Below are 11,788 nucleotides of genomic sequence, written 5' to 3' on the forward strand. Positions count from 1 at the left end.
CTTTAACAAAGCCTGCTGAATGCTTAGCTACAAAGTGCAATGTGGCTTTATAAAAAAAGCTTCAGGGTTGAGCTCATACTTGTAACATATTTTCAGATAAATCCATGGGCAATTTAAAGCAGCAGTAAAGGGGTTTGGATAATACAGTACTGCAATACACATTGGAAGACAGTATCATCTGTCCCAATGAGTCTAGGATCCCAGAAAGCTAAAATCTGTCTCTAGAGTATGGTTTGTCAATTATCTGCAAACTTTTTTTTTTCTTTTTTCTTTTTTCTTTTTTTTTGTGCTTCAGGTAGGCTCGACAGTTTAGTTGCATGTAGAATGCTTATTACAGGAAAGATCCAATTCTTTTCTGTTTTTTTGGTATGTTTTTTATTTATATCCCTGTATCTTTTTGCTCATTTCATTTTCAGCCAGACTTTGATGTCGATCACTTTGTGTCTGACTGCAGAAAGCGTGTCCAGTTAGAAGAGCTCAGAGATGATCTGGAGCTCTATTACAAACTCCTTAAAACTGCCATGGTAGAACTCATAAACAAGGACTATGCAGATTTTGTTAATCTTTCAACAAATCTGGTAAGTTTTCAAGTTGAATGATGTGTGTGAGAGTGTTTTAGTGTGATTTTTAATTACAACACAAAATTGTGAATGTCTTTCTTTCCTGGCATGTTAGGTAAAGAAGCCTTGAATTGTTGCCCCTCAAATTGAGAGAGACTGGAAAACACTTATGTGCTGTACCTGTACTTTCTATATAAGTGCTCTTTGTCTGCAGTAAGATGAAAAGCAATAATTGCTATTTCTTTAAAGATCATGGATTTAGTATGAAGGTAGTAAATAATTGTTGAGAATTCCCCAACCCTCTTAAAATGTGAAAAGCCTCTAATACATGTAAAGCTCCAGATATCTGAATTATTAAAACTGAGAGACAGATCTAAGTATGCAGACTATGTAACAAGTCGGTACTGTTCAATCCAGTTGACCAAGTACCACAATTCATTTTTCAAATGGAAATGTCTCATTGCATTTCTGTATGGTGCGCATTGGGATGCATAGTACAAATATCTAGTTTGCATAGTTTTTCATTTTTCTTCATGTTCTGCACCACTGAGACAAATAGTAGTGCTGATTTTTTTGTTCGTTCCTTGTAGTATTAAATGAGCATACTGGCACATCACTAAGTATGAATCAAGATCAGGCTACGTCTTCACTGGGGGGGGGATTGATTTAAGATACGCAAATTCAGCTACGCAAATAGCGTAGCTGAATTCGATGTATCCGAGCCGACTTACCCCACTGTGAGGACGGCAGCAAATCGACCGCTGCGGCTCCCCCGTCGACGGCGCTTACTCCTACCTGCGCTGGTGGAGTACAAGCGTCGATTCGGGGATCGATTGTCGCGTCCTGACGAGACGCGATAATTCGATCTCCGAGAGATCGATTTCTACCCGCCGATCCAGGCGGGTAGTGAAGACGTAGCCTTAGATGACTTTTTTGTGAGGATTGTATAGGTCTATACAACAGTGCTGTATCTAATGGATACAGTCAATAATGATTCACATGTTAAGTGAAACAAACATTATTATTATCAAATAGCTTCCCAACTGTATGTTTTGATCATTTCTGTAGGTTGGCATGGATAAGGCCCTCAATCAGCTTTCAGTGCCGTTGGGACAGTTACGAGAAGAGGTCATGGTATGTTTGAAATAATCCATATATACCTCAAAATAGTTTGGTAAACTTACATCTCATACTATATCTTATGAAAATTAATTGCCTTTTAAATTCATCGAATTGATAATTGTTTATCAGAGTCTTCTCTTTGAAAATGAGAAATGTAAGACATCATTTCCTGTTCATTGTTTTAGAGGACAGTGTGATATAAGAGTTCTGTAGTAGCAGAAGTAATTTTGCATTTTCTGTAATGCTGTCCATCCAAGGACCTCAAGTGATTTAAGGACATAAATGAATAAGCCTCATGAAACCACTGTGTAGTGAAGAATTAGCACTATTTTACACATGAAATTGAGGCACAGAGCGATTAAGGATGTCTACAGCAGAACCAGGAATAGCAGATATATCTCCTCCCTCCCAGTTGTATACGTTATCCACAAAGACATCTTTCCTCCCCTTCTCCTTTGAGACCTTTGTTACAGTAGTTCACCTAGCATGACTTGCATTTAGCAGCTGAAATATATTGGTAAAAATCTTCACAGCTGTTCCTAGAGGATTTTTGTTGAAAACTTGATTTATAACCTCATCTTTTTTGAGGCGGAAAATGCCCATGTGCACTTAGTACCTTATCTTTCCTCCATTTTGGAAAAATGTTTAAATCCACATAAATAAAGCATAAGTTAAAGGGACACAGTCAACTTAAAAAAAATCACACTTCTGCCTGAAAACGTACTTTTCGTTTTGAGTAACACTTAGGTAAATTTAAGAGAGGTAAGCAATGGGGTCCCCCAAAGATCTGTATTGGGACCTGTGCTGTTCAACTTATTCATTAATGATCTGGAAAAGGGAGCAAACAGTGAAGTGGCCAAGTTTGCAGATGATAAAAAATTACTCAAGATAGTTAAGTCCAAAGCTGACTTCATGAGGTACAAAGGAATCTCTCAAAACTGGGCAACAAAATGGCAGATGAATTTCAGTGTTAAGTGCATAATAATGCACGTTGGGAAAAATAATCCCAACTACACATGTATAATGATGGGGTCTAAATTAGCTGTTACCACTCAAGAAGGATCTTGAGTCATCATGGATAGTTCCCTGAAAACTTCCACTCAGTGCCCAGTAGCAGTCAAAAAGGCAAACAGAATGTTAGGAACTATTAGGAAAGGGATAGAAGATAAGACAGAAAATATCATATCACTATATAAATCCATGGTGCACCCACATTTTGAATACTGTATTCAGTTCTGATTGCCCCGTCTTGAAAAAGATATAATAAAACTGGAAAAGGTTCAGAGAAGGGCAACAGAGATGATCAAGGATATGGGACGGCTTCCATGTGAAGAGAGACTAAAAAGAGTAGGGTTGTTCTGTTTAGAGAAGAGACCACTAAGGGGGGGATCTGATAGGTCTGTAAAATCGTGACTGGCATGGCAAAAGTGAATAGAGAAGTGTTATTTAGCCTTTCCTGCAGAGGTCACCCGATAAAATTAACAGGCAGCAGATTAAATACAAACAAGAGGAATTCTATTTTCACCCATCGCACAATTAGCCTGTGGAACCCTTTTCCATGGGATGTTGTGTTGGCCAAAAGTATAACTGGGTTAAAAAAAGAACTAGATAAGTTCATGGAGAATAGGTCCATCACTGTCTATGAACCAAGATGGTCAGGGATGCACCCCTATGCTCAGGATGACCCTAAACCTCTGATTGCCATATGTTGGGAGGGAAAGACAGGGTGGGTCACTCCAGCTGCCCTGTTCTGTACACTCCCCCTGAAGCTCTGGTACTGGCTACTGTTGTAGACCAAATATTGGGCTAGATGGACCATTGGCCTGACCCAGTATGGCGGTTCTTAAATATAACTGAAAATATTATTCCTCTATTTCAGTTTTATTTACTTTGTGCATTTGACAGCAATTCATGTACTGTATATTTCAACTTGTTTCCTCTGTATATCAGTTAATCAGTTTTCCCTATTGTTTGTTTGTCTCTTACATCATAACAGGAGAGAGAGAAGTTTTTTTAAAAATATGAAAATGATTGCAAGCCCATAAAAATTAATAGTTCTTAAGGACAGCCAAACCCTTCTTTTTTTAATTGACACAAATTGGTTTGTTCTTAGGCTTAAATTTTTCCATATCACTAAGCCAAATTTTCCAAATTAATTCATGTCTCTCTCAGAGCCTTAAGTCGTGCGTGAGTGAAGGAATTCGGGCAGTAGATGAACATATGTCTAAACAAGAGGATATCAGAAGAAAAAAGGTACAACAGACAAATAGCTGGGGGAAGAAAATACACTAATTAGAGTTATGGATCCCCCCCCCCCCCAAATAACTGTTAAAACAAGAAATTCAGAGAGATGGCTGTGTCTGTCCATATCATACTGTGCGCTGCTTTTATACATGTAAAAGTTAGACATCCATTGTTTGGAGACTCCTGGTACTATAAGGTGAGTGATGGTCAATCAATCATAATCCCAAATTTCCTTTTATCATTAAGTCAAGCCATTCCTACTATTAGTACTTACTCTACTTTTCACTCTATATAAAAAAAGACTGCACTACTATTTCCATTTCATACTGGTGTGTAAACTTCCACATAATTTAAATGTAGTATAATAAACCTGGAGAGAAAAATGTTTAATTTTTGACTTACGCAAAAAACATCTAATTTATTTTGAGGTGGAAGAACAAGAATTATTTGAACCTGTACTAAAATGTAATGTAGTTCCTATTATGCTTAACACCATTATACCTAAGTAGAATCATAGAAATGTAGTGCTAGAAGGGACCTCAAAGTGATCAAGTCCAGCCCCTCAACTGAGGCAGGACTAATAAGCCTAGGCCATCCCTGCAGCTGTTTTTCTAACCTGTTCTTAAAAACCTCCAGTGATGGAGATTCCACAATCTGCCTTGGAAACCTATTCCAGATCTTTTCTACCCTTATAGTTAAAGTTTTTCCTAATATCTAACCTAAATCTCCCTTGCTGCAGAGTAATCCCATTGCTTCTTGTCCTACCTTCTGTGGACGTGGAAAACAGGTGATCACGGTCCTCTTTATAATAGCCATTAACATATCTACAGACTGTTCTCATGTCCCCCTTCAGTCGTCTTTTCTCAAGATAAAATATGCCCAGTTTTTTAACCTTCCTCATAGGTCAGGTTTTCTAAATAAATTTATCATTTTTGTTGCTTTCCTGTGGACTCTTTCCAATTTGTCCATGTCTGTCTTAAAGTGTGGCTGAACTGGTATATCATTTCCTGGTTCCTCTTTGTTCTCCTAAACGAATTCAGATTCTTAAGAAACTTGCAACCAAAAATGTGAAGGCTGGCCCCAATACCATTCTCAGAGCTAATTAGAAATCAGAGTTAATTAGAAAATGGAGACTGAAACTGGAGATGAACATGATAATAAATATTGCTTTCTTTACAGATGTGTGTCTTGAGACTTATTCAGGTTATTCAATCAGTTGAAAAAATTGAGAAAATTCTACACTCCCAAAGCTCTAAAGAATTGTCCTTATTAGAAGCAAACAGGTAAGGAATGTGCAAACATTCAAGTTCTATTCCTAATCAACAAATGCAGTTTGTTTCATCGTTGTACTGTACCCGAATTTACAAATACTCTTACACATGTTTAGAATTTTAAATATGGTGGAATGACAGCAAGACCACAGTTAAGATAGTGCCATAGTTCTAAATTTTACAGGATTCTTAAAATCTCAGTTATCGTTCTGCAAAGTGGCAGTAAACTAAATATAGAACTAAACATTTTCATAAATGCTGAAATTATGAAAGTGTTTTTTTGAGTAAAAGTAGATTGTTGCATGCTCATTAATCAATTTTTAAAAGTACATTTTTGACATTTTGTAGTGTTGTTTTTTTCAGAATCCATTTGCCAATAATCTATAATACCTCTGGCTCTGAAATCCCTCCCATGTTTCGACAAATGTACCATTTACTACTGTTGGGAGTAAAACAAAAAGTGGCTTCTCCTGTTTCCTTGACTTTTTCACATAACTGAAAAGAAAATTGCCAACAGCATGATGAAGTGTATAGGATTGACGATGTAGTATCTGTGGTGGAGGGGAGCTTCATGAAGAGCCAGTCTGGTACTTGGACTTCTCAGACAACTTCAGGGACAAGTTCCCCTCTCTCTGCTTCTAAGCAAAGATGTGGGGGGGACTTCTCTCTCCAGCTGCCTTGGGGCTGAAGTACCAGACGTGATCCTCACATACCTCACCTTGCCAGCAAACTAGCTGTAGTTCATAGGCAGGGGAAATGCTAGTCTTGTGCGCCTCTTGGTGCATGAGATCATCTCCACTGCTCCTCAGTTGTGGTACAAGGGGACAGGACCAGTATGGGAGGGTTAGGCGCGAGAGTGGATGTAGGAGCCCTAGACACACCATCTCCTCCTATGTAAAGGGGGAACACAGTGAAAGCTGAGACTGGGCGTGGGGATAGCAGTTCAATTTTAGGGAATGGGGAAGTTTAGTGGAGCCATGCTGGGATGAAGAAGGCATGGCTATTTCCTCAGAGACAGCCCTCATTAATGCTGCTATGCCACAGGGGATGGGCAAAGAGGGGGTTTCCTTCATCATATAGATTTGTTCCTTTCCAGAGCTGTTGAGTTCTGTAAAACTGGTTTCCCCCGTGACAACAAGCAGGACCGTCATTGCAGGGACCAATGTTGTGGGCTGCTAAGGCATGATCTTGTGCCCACTATGCCTGCCTCTTACCATTATTCACAGGGAAAACATTGTAACTCTGACCTCGTACCCTGCTCCCCCATGTTAGAGCTGAGAGTTGGGCGGGGAGCAGTGTGCATCTGACCATTAGGTGGAAGTGATTTTGTTTGTGAAGACCTTATTGTGTATTGAACTGCAAGTTCTAACCTAACACACACACATTCTTTTTTAGCCCACTTTTGACTGGACAGATTTTAGAGAGAATTGCCACGGAATTTAACCAATTACAATTTCATGCAGTACAAAGCAAAGGAATGCCCCTCTTGGACAAAGTGAGACCAGTAAGTACCACTGTTACCCTGCTTAACCTTCATGAAATCTAACATATGCAGTAGTACAGAAATACCGACATTACATCAACAATGTTTTAATTAGTTTGTTCTGAGCAAAACAGGTTCCTAGTTTAAAACATTCCTTTACCAGTGCTATCTTCTGTGGGTGTTCATGCTGTTATTTTCCAACATCTTTCAGATGAACAGTTGAGAATAGGAATAGAAAATAAGAAATTATATTAAATGTTTGTCAGCATAACATTTTATCCTTAGTCTAAATCTAGCCTTGGTACTCAGGGGATTTAATAACTCTGGTTATCTTATACAAACTGAAGCATAAACAATTGAGTGTGTCCACAGTAGCTACCCTGAATTGATTAAAGGTTTGCCTTTGTGTCCACAGCAGTGCTGCCTTAAACTGATTGAGGTGTGGTGGCTGTTATTTTTGATGGCTTCTTCAGCCAGTGAGCCACCTTTTAGGTTATGTCTACATTGCAATTAGACCAGTGGTGGGCAGCCCGGGGGCCACATGCTGCCCATCCGGGTAATCCACTGGTGGGCCGCGAGACAGTTTGTTTACATTGACCATCTGCAGGCACGGCTTCCTGCAGCTCCCAGTGGCTGCGGTTCGCCGTTCCCAGCCACTGGGAGCTGCGGGCTGCCATGACTGCGGACTGTCAATGTAAAGAAACGGTCTCGCAGCCTGCCAGGGATTACTCTGATGGGCCGCATGTGGCCCGCGGGCAGCAGGTTGCTCACCACTGAATTAGACAACACAGCTCGCCTGTGCTAGCTGGCTTGGGCTGTGGTGCTGTTTGAGGCATAGACGTTCAGGTTCAGGCTGCAGTCCGAGCTCTGAGACCCCCCCCTACCTCGCAGGGTCCCACATCTCAGGCTCCAGCCCGAGCTCAGATGTGTACACCACAATTAAACAGACCCATATCCTGAGCCCCATGAGCCCAAGTCAGCTGACATGGGCCAGCCACGAGTCTTTAATTGCAGTGTTGCACCAACCCAGAGCTCAGACCCAGGACCCTATGAACTTGAGTCAAACTGGGACCCAGGGTTCAAACTCCAGTTCATTGCAGTGTAGACATGGTCCCCCCTGGACTCTGGGAGTTCTATGAAAGTATCCCACTGGTGGACTTTTTGTCTTCTGAACAGTCAGATGTATTGGACAGTCAAGTTTTCCCATACTGCACCACAAACAAAGGGCTAGAGTGGCCACATTTTGGGAGGGCACTAGGAAGTCTGGGTTATGGGTGGTTGGACTCGGGCCCTCATAATGCCGTGTACGTGATAGAGCCCAGGTTGGGACCCATGGTTCAACTATTCCTAACCTGGGGTTACAAATGAGCGTAGATGCTCAAGCCCTAGGCTAAACCCAGGGTCTGCTAATTCATGTTCTAACCACTCTGGGCTTATATTGCATTGTAGACATTCCCTCAGTTCTGTCTGATACTCCCCTCTGCCCAGCCCCACTCAGCTAATGCCCCCTGACATCCTACACCAGCATTGCAATTGTGTATCGCAGACTGCATGTAGCAGTTTGAACCACAGGTGGTTCACAAGGCCACCGCTTGCAGCTGGCAGTTGAATTTCCAGCTGAGAATAGTGGAGGGGGAAAGGTGGGAACATGAGTGGAATATTTCAAGAGGAGCAAAACTGGGGAGTGCTCCCTGGGGGTTGCCTTCCCTATAAATGCTCTCAGCCAGTGACCCAGCTGTGTGTTTTCAAATGATTATTTGCAGCTGGTGACCTACAGTTGGATTGCCAACTTAGGCTGTTCAGGATGGATTCTGGGAGCATTTCCAAGGAGATAATTTTTTAGGAGGATACTTTGAGAGGGGGCATAAAAGGGACTTGACTGGGGGTCAACACTTGAATCATCAGCTCCATATTGGGAGACATTAGATGTACAGTGGGACACTTACTGGGGGAATCTCCTGGAAAGGCATGGCCAAGGGGGTATTTCTGGGGAGAGTGTTGGGAATGAGTGGGGCTTAAGTGGAGGAGATATTGCCAGAGGGAGACCCTCCTCCAGCAATCTTAAAGGAGGTTTGCTGGCTGAAGCAGCTGCTAGCCCTGGCAGCTGCCTACCATGGCAGTCCTTTGTTTGTGGTAATAGAATGCAGTCATATTGGGTCTCAGTTCTTTGACCTGAAATGTTTGGGACTCAATCACTGCTTTTCTCATAAAATCCAGGGGTAAATGTCACAATTGTTACCACTAGCAATTGATTCAATGGGTTTGTGTGTTGACACAAGGTGTAGGTTAGTTAATTGGGGAGAACAATTGTTGACTTATCATTTCTCCCATGTCAATCAGATCCTAGACTGTTTACCAGATTGATTTTTCAATATACAAAAGAAAATAGTTTTTTTTTTCTAGTTTAACATTGTTAAATTGAGTAATTTCATGATATGGAGCTAAATATACAGTAATAATCCATAGGCTTATTTTAATCATTGGATTTTAATGTTACATTGATACAGTTACTACAATTCTGAATGTACACATTTTAATTTTAAAAGTGTGTGTTGATGTTGGTAAATCTTCTTGCACATAACTCCTGTAAAGAGGGCAATGCTCTGTTTTTATTCTCTCCTTTTTTGTAGCGTATAGCTGGAATAACAGCTATGTTGCAGCAGTCTCTGGAAGGGCTGCTCTTGGAAGGCCTTCAAACTTCCAATGTTGACATAGTACGTCATTGCTTACGGACCTATGCAACAATTGACAAAACACGAGATGCAGAGGCATTAGTTGGCCAGATTCTTGTAAAACCATACGTAGATGAGGTAAGATAAGAGCCAAAGAAAAGTAACTGGCTTGGGAAAATAATTTGTTTACCTGTGAACATGCCTCGCTTCCCTCGTGCTCCCTCTGAGTGCAGTTAGCACCTTCAAAGCTCCTATTTCCAGCTTCAGGTTGTTTGATAGTATCCCCTAATATCAGTATCCAATTTCAGTTATCTTAAATAAATTTGGCATGGGCAATAGAAAAACCAAAATAAAACAGAAGTGAAGCAAAATATAATCATAACTAAGGTTAGACTACAATAAGTGTAATTAGTAAGGCCAGACCTCTTAATTATAGAATATTGGTTAAACAAGTTGAAAATCTCAGATTTCTGAAATTCTGCTCTTGACAATGCATTTTGTTTCAATCTCACCATTTTTCTCCAGAGTCAGGAAGTATCTGATCTCTCTGGTTTTATCTATACTGTCAGTTCTGGTGGAAGGCTTCCACCATTGCACGAGTGTTGATGCAGCTCTACTGGCAATGGTGGAAATAATGTTAATGTAAACCAGCCGTACCAGGGTTTTTTCCACAGTGTCAAGACATGCTCTGGCCTGGATTATTCAATTTGGGAGTTCAAAGTGCTGGTGGCTAATCTACACTACTGTTCCCACTGTTTCTAGCACTGGTGCTGCTGCACTGTTGGTAAGGTAGTGGTGGAAGACTTCCCTAAAATTGCCAATGGGACAAAGCCTTTGTTAGCTGCCCAGATGTTTGTAAACCTTTTCTACACTGGAAACTTCCCCCTCCCCCAACAAAAAAAGTCTGGACTAGTAATAGCAATAGTCAGAAAACTAATGTATACTTGGTATCAGTTGGTCACTGGCACTTTTACTAGCTGATCAACACTAGCACTCCCACTGTCGCTACTGCTGGTTCCACTTAAGGGATGCAAATTTAGTTGGCCATGGTAAACAAGGCCTCAGGGTCTCTCTGGGGCATCATGCTAAGGTATGTGTAATAGTTTCAGGGTAAGTGAACCTGTATTCACCCTTTCATGGTTTACTCCAGGAGTTCCCAATCAGGTCTTAGGTCTCTGGTTTTCACTTGTCCCTATTTCTTCTGACCAGGAAAGTTTTAAGATTGCACAGCTTCCTGCTGTGCCCTGTGATATCCCCAGCAAGCCAGTCTGCCTAATGGCCAGTGCTTGTGCTTTTCTTTCTCTCCGAGGACAATGAACAGTATTTTGCCAACAGTTATTACACTGCCCTTTATAAGCAAGCCCAGTTATTCCTAAAGTAAAAGGATTCCAGAAAAAATATAAAAAACAACAAAAGGTCCTAGACACATGCTAAAAGCTTATCGGAGATCACCCATCAGTCTTGGGGGCCCTGGTAGGCCAAAGACTTTCCAACTCTCCTGCAGGGGTTGAAGCCCCCTTGGACAGAAGGTCCCAGCTGTTGCTGGAACAGAAAAAAGGCCTGGAGTCCATTTAAATTCAGCCTTTCTATACCAAACCCACCTTTCTTTGTCTTCCTAGTCTCTGGAAACCCAGTTTGACCCAGAATACACGAACTTTCTCAGGGAGTGTTACTTCTCTGGAAGTGTGAGTGATTCACCTTAATCATACCCCACTCTTTTAGTTCCTGAAGGATCTGTGGTGGTAACCCTCCCAAGTGGAGTAGACCACAATCACGCATACAATCCCTGGCCCACAGTGATACATAAACTTAATACAATGTGTTCCCCCAGAGATACTGCACACGGTTTCAATATCTGTCATGGTATATCTGGCATTAGGTCATTCCTCATTTTCAAATAGACATAGAAAATAAGTTTACAGTAGTTTTAATTAAGTTCCTGATCTTCATACTGGTGTAACTTCCTCTCAGTTTGCATTGGGGATATATCAAGTGAAATTGGCGTATCACTCAAGTTTCAGTTATGTTTCTCTTCTTGGCTTTTAAAAAACATTATAAGTATAATTATCTATGTTAATTATCATTCTGAGATTCTACACATTGTTCTAGCGTGTGTGTGTGTGTGTGTCTTCTTTAAAATCAGTTTTTCCTGTCTCTTCCACAGATTAGTCTGATTTATATGCACTCAAACAATTGTTACTGCCAGTTAATCATGTACATAAATACAGTAACTCCTCACTTAACGTTGTAGTTATGTTCCTGAAAAATGCTACTTTAAGCGAAACGATGTTAAGCGAATCCAATTTCCCCATAAGAATTAATATAAATGAGGGGGTTAGGTTCCAGGGAAATTGTTTTCACCAGACAAAAGATTATATTTTATTTTTATACACACACACACACACACACACACACACACACACACACACACACACA

At 40.8% G+C, this 11,788-nt stretch overlaps 1 protein-coding gene across 1 annotated transcript in view; it reads left to right on the forward strand.

Annotated features, from left to right (window-relative positions):
* The first annotated feature begins 395 nt into the window (after positions 1 to 395).
* Positions 396 to 11,788, forward strand: part of COG2 (component of oligomeric golgi complex 2) — a 35,667-nt gene continuing 24,274 nt past the window's right edge. Inside the window, exons 1-6 of the mRNA XM_026649685.1 lie at positions 396 to 578; positions 1,629 to 1,694; positions 3,855 to 3,935; positions 5,106 to 5,209; positions 6,593 to 6,701; positions 9,311 to 9,490. Of these exons, the coding sequence (XP_026505470.1) occupies positions 522 to 578; positions 1,629 to 1,694; positions 3,855 to 3,935; positions 5,106 to 5,209; positions 6,593 to 6,701; positions 9,311 to 9,490 (597 nt within the window). The 5' untranslated portion in view covers positions 396 to 521. The remainder of the gene's footprint in view (positions 579 to 1,628; positions 1,695 to 3,854; positions 3,936 to 5,105; positions 5,210 to 6,592; positions 6,702 to 9,310; positions 9,491 to 11,788) is intronic.

Source organism: Terrapene carolina, unplaced genomic scaffold (genome assembly GCF_002925995.2).
Source record: "Terrapene carolina triunguis isolate 2854851 unplaced genomic scaffold, T_m_triunguis-2.0 Scaffold85, whole genome shotgun sequence".
Taxonomy (NCBI): Eukaryota; Metazoa; Chordata; order Testudines; family Emydidae; genus Terrapene; species Terrapene triunguis.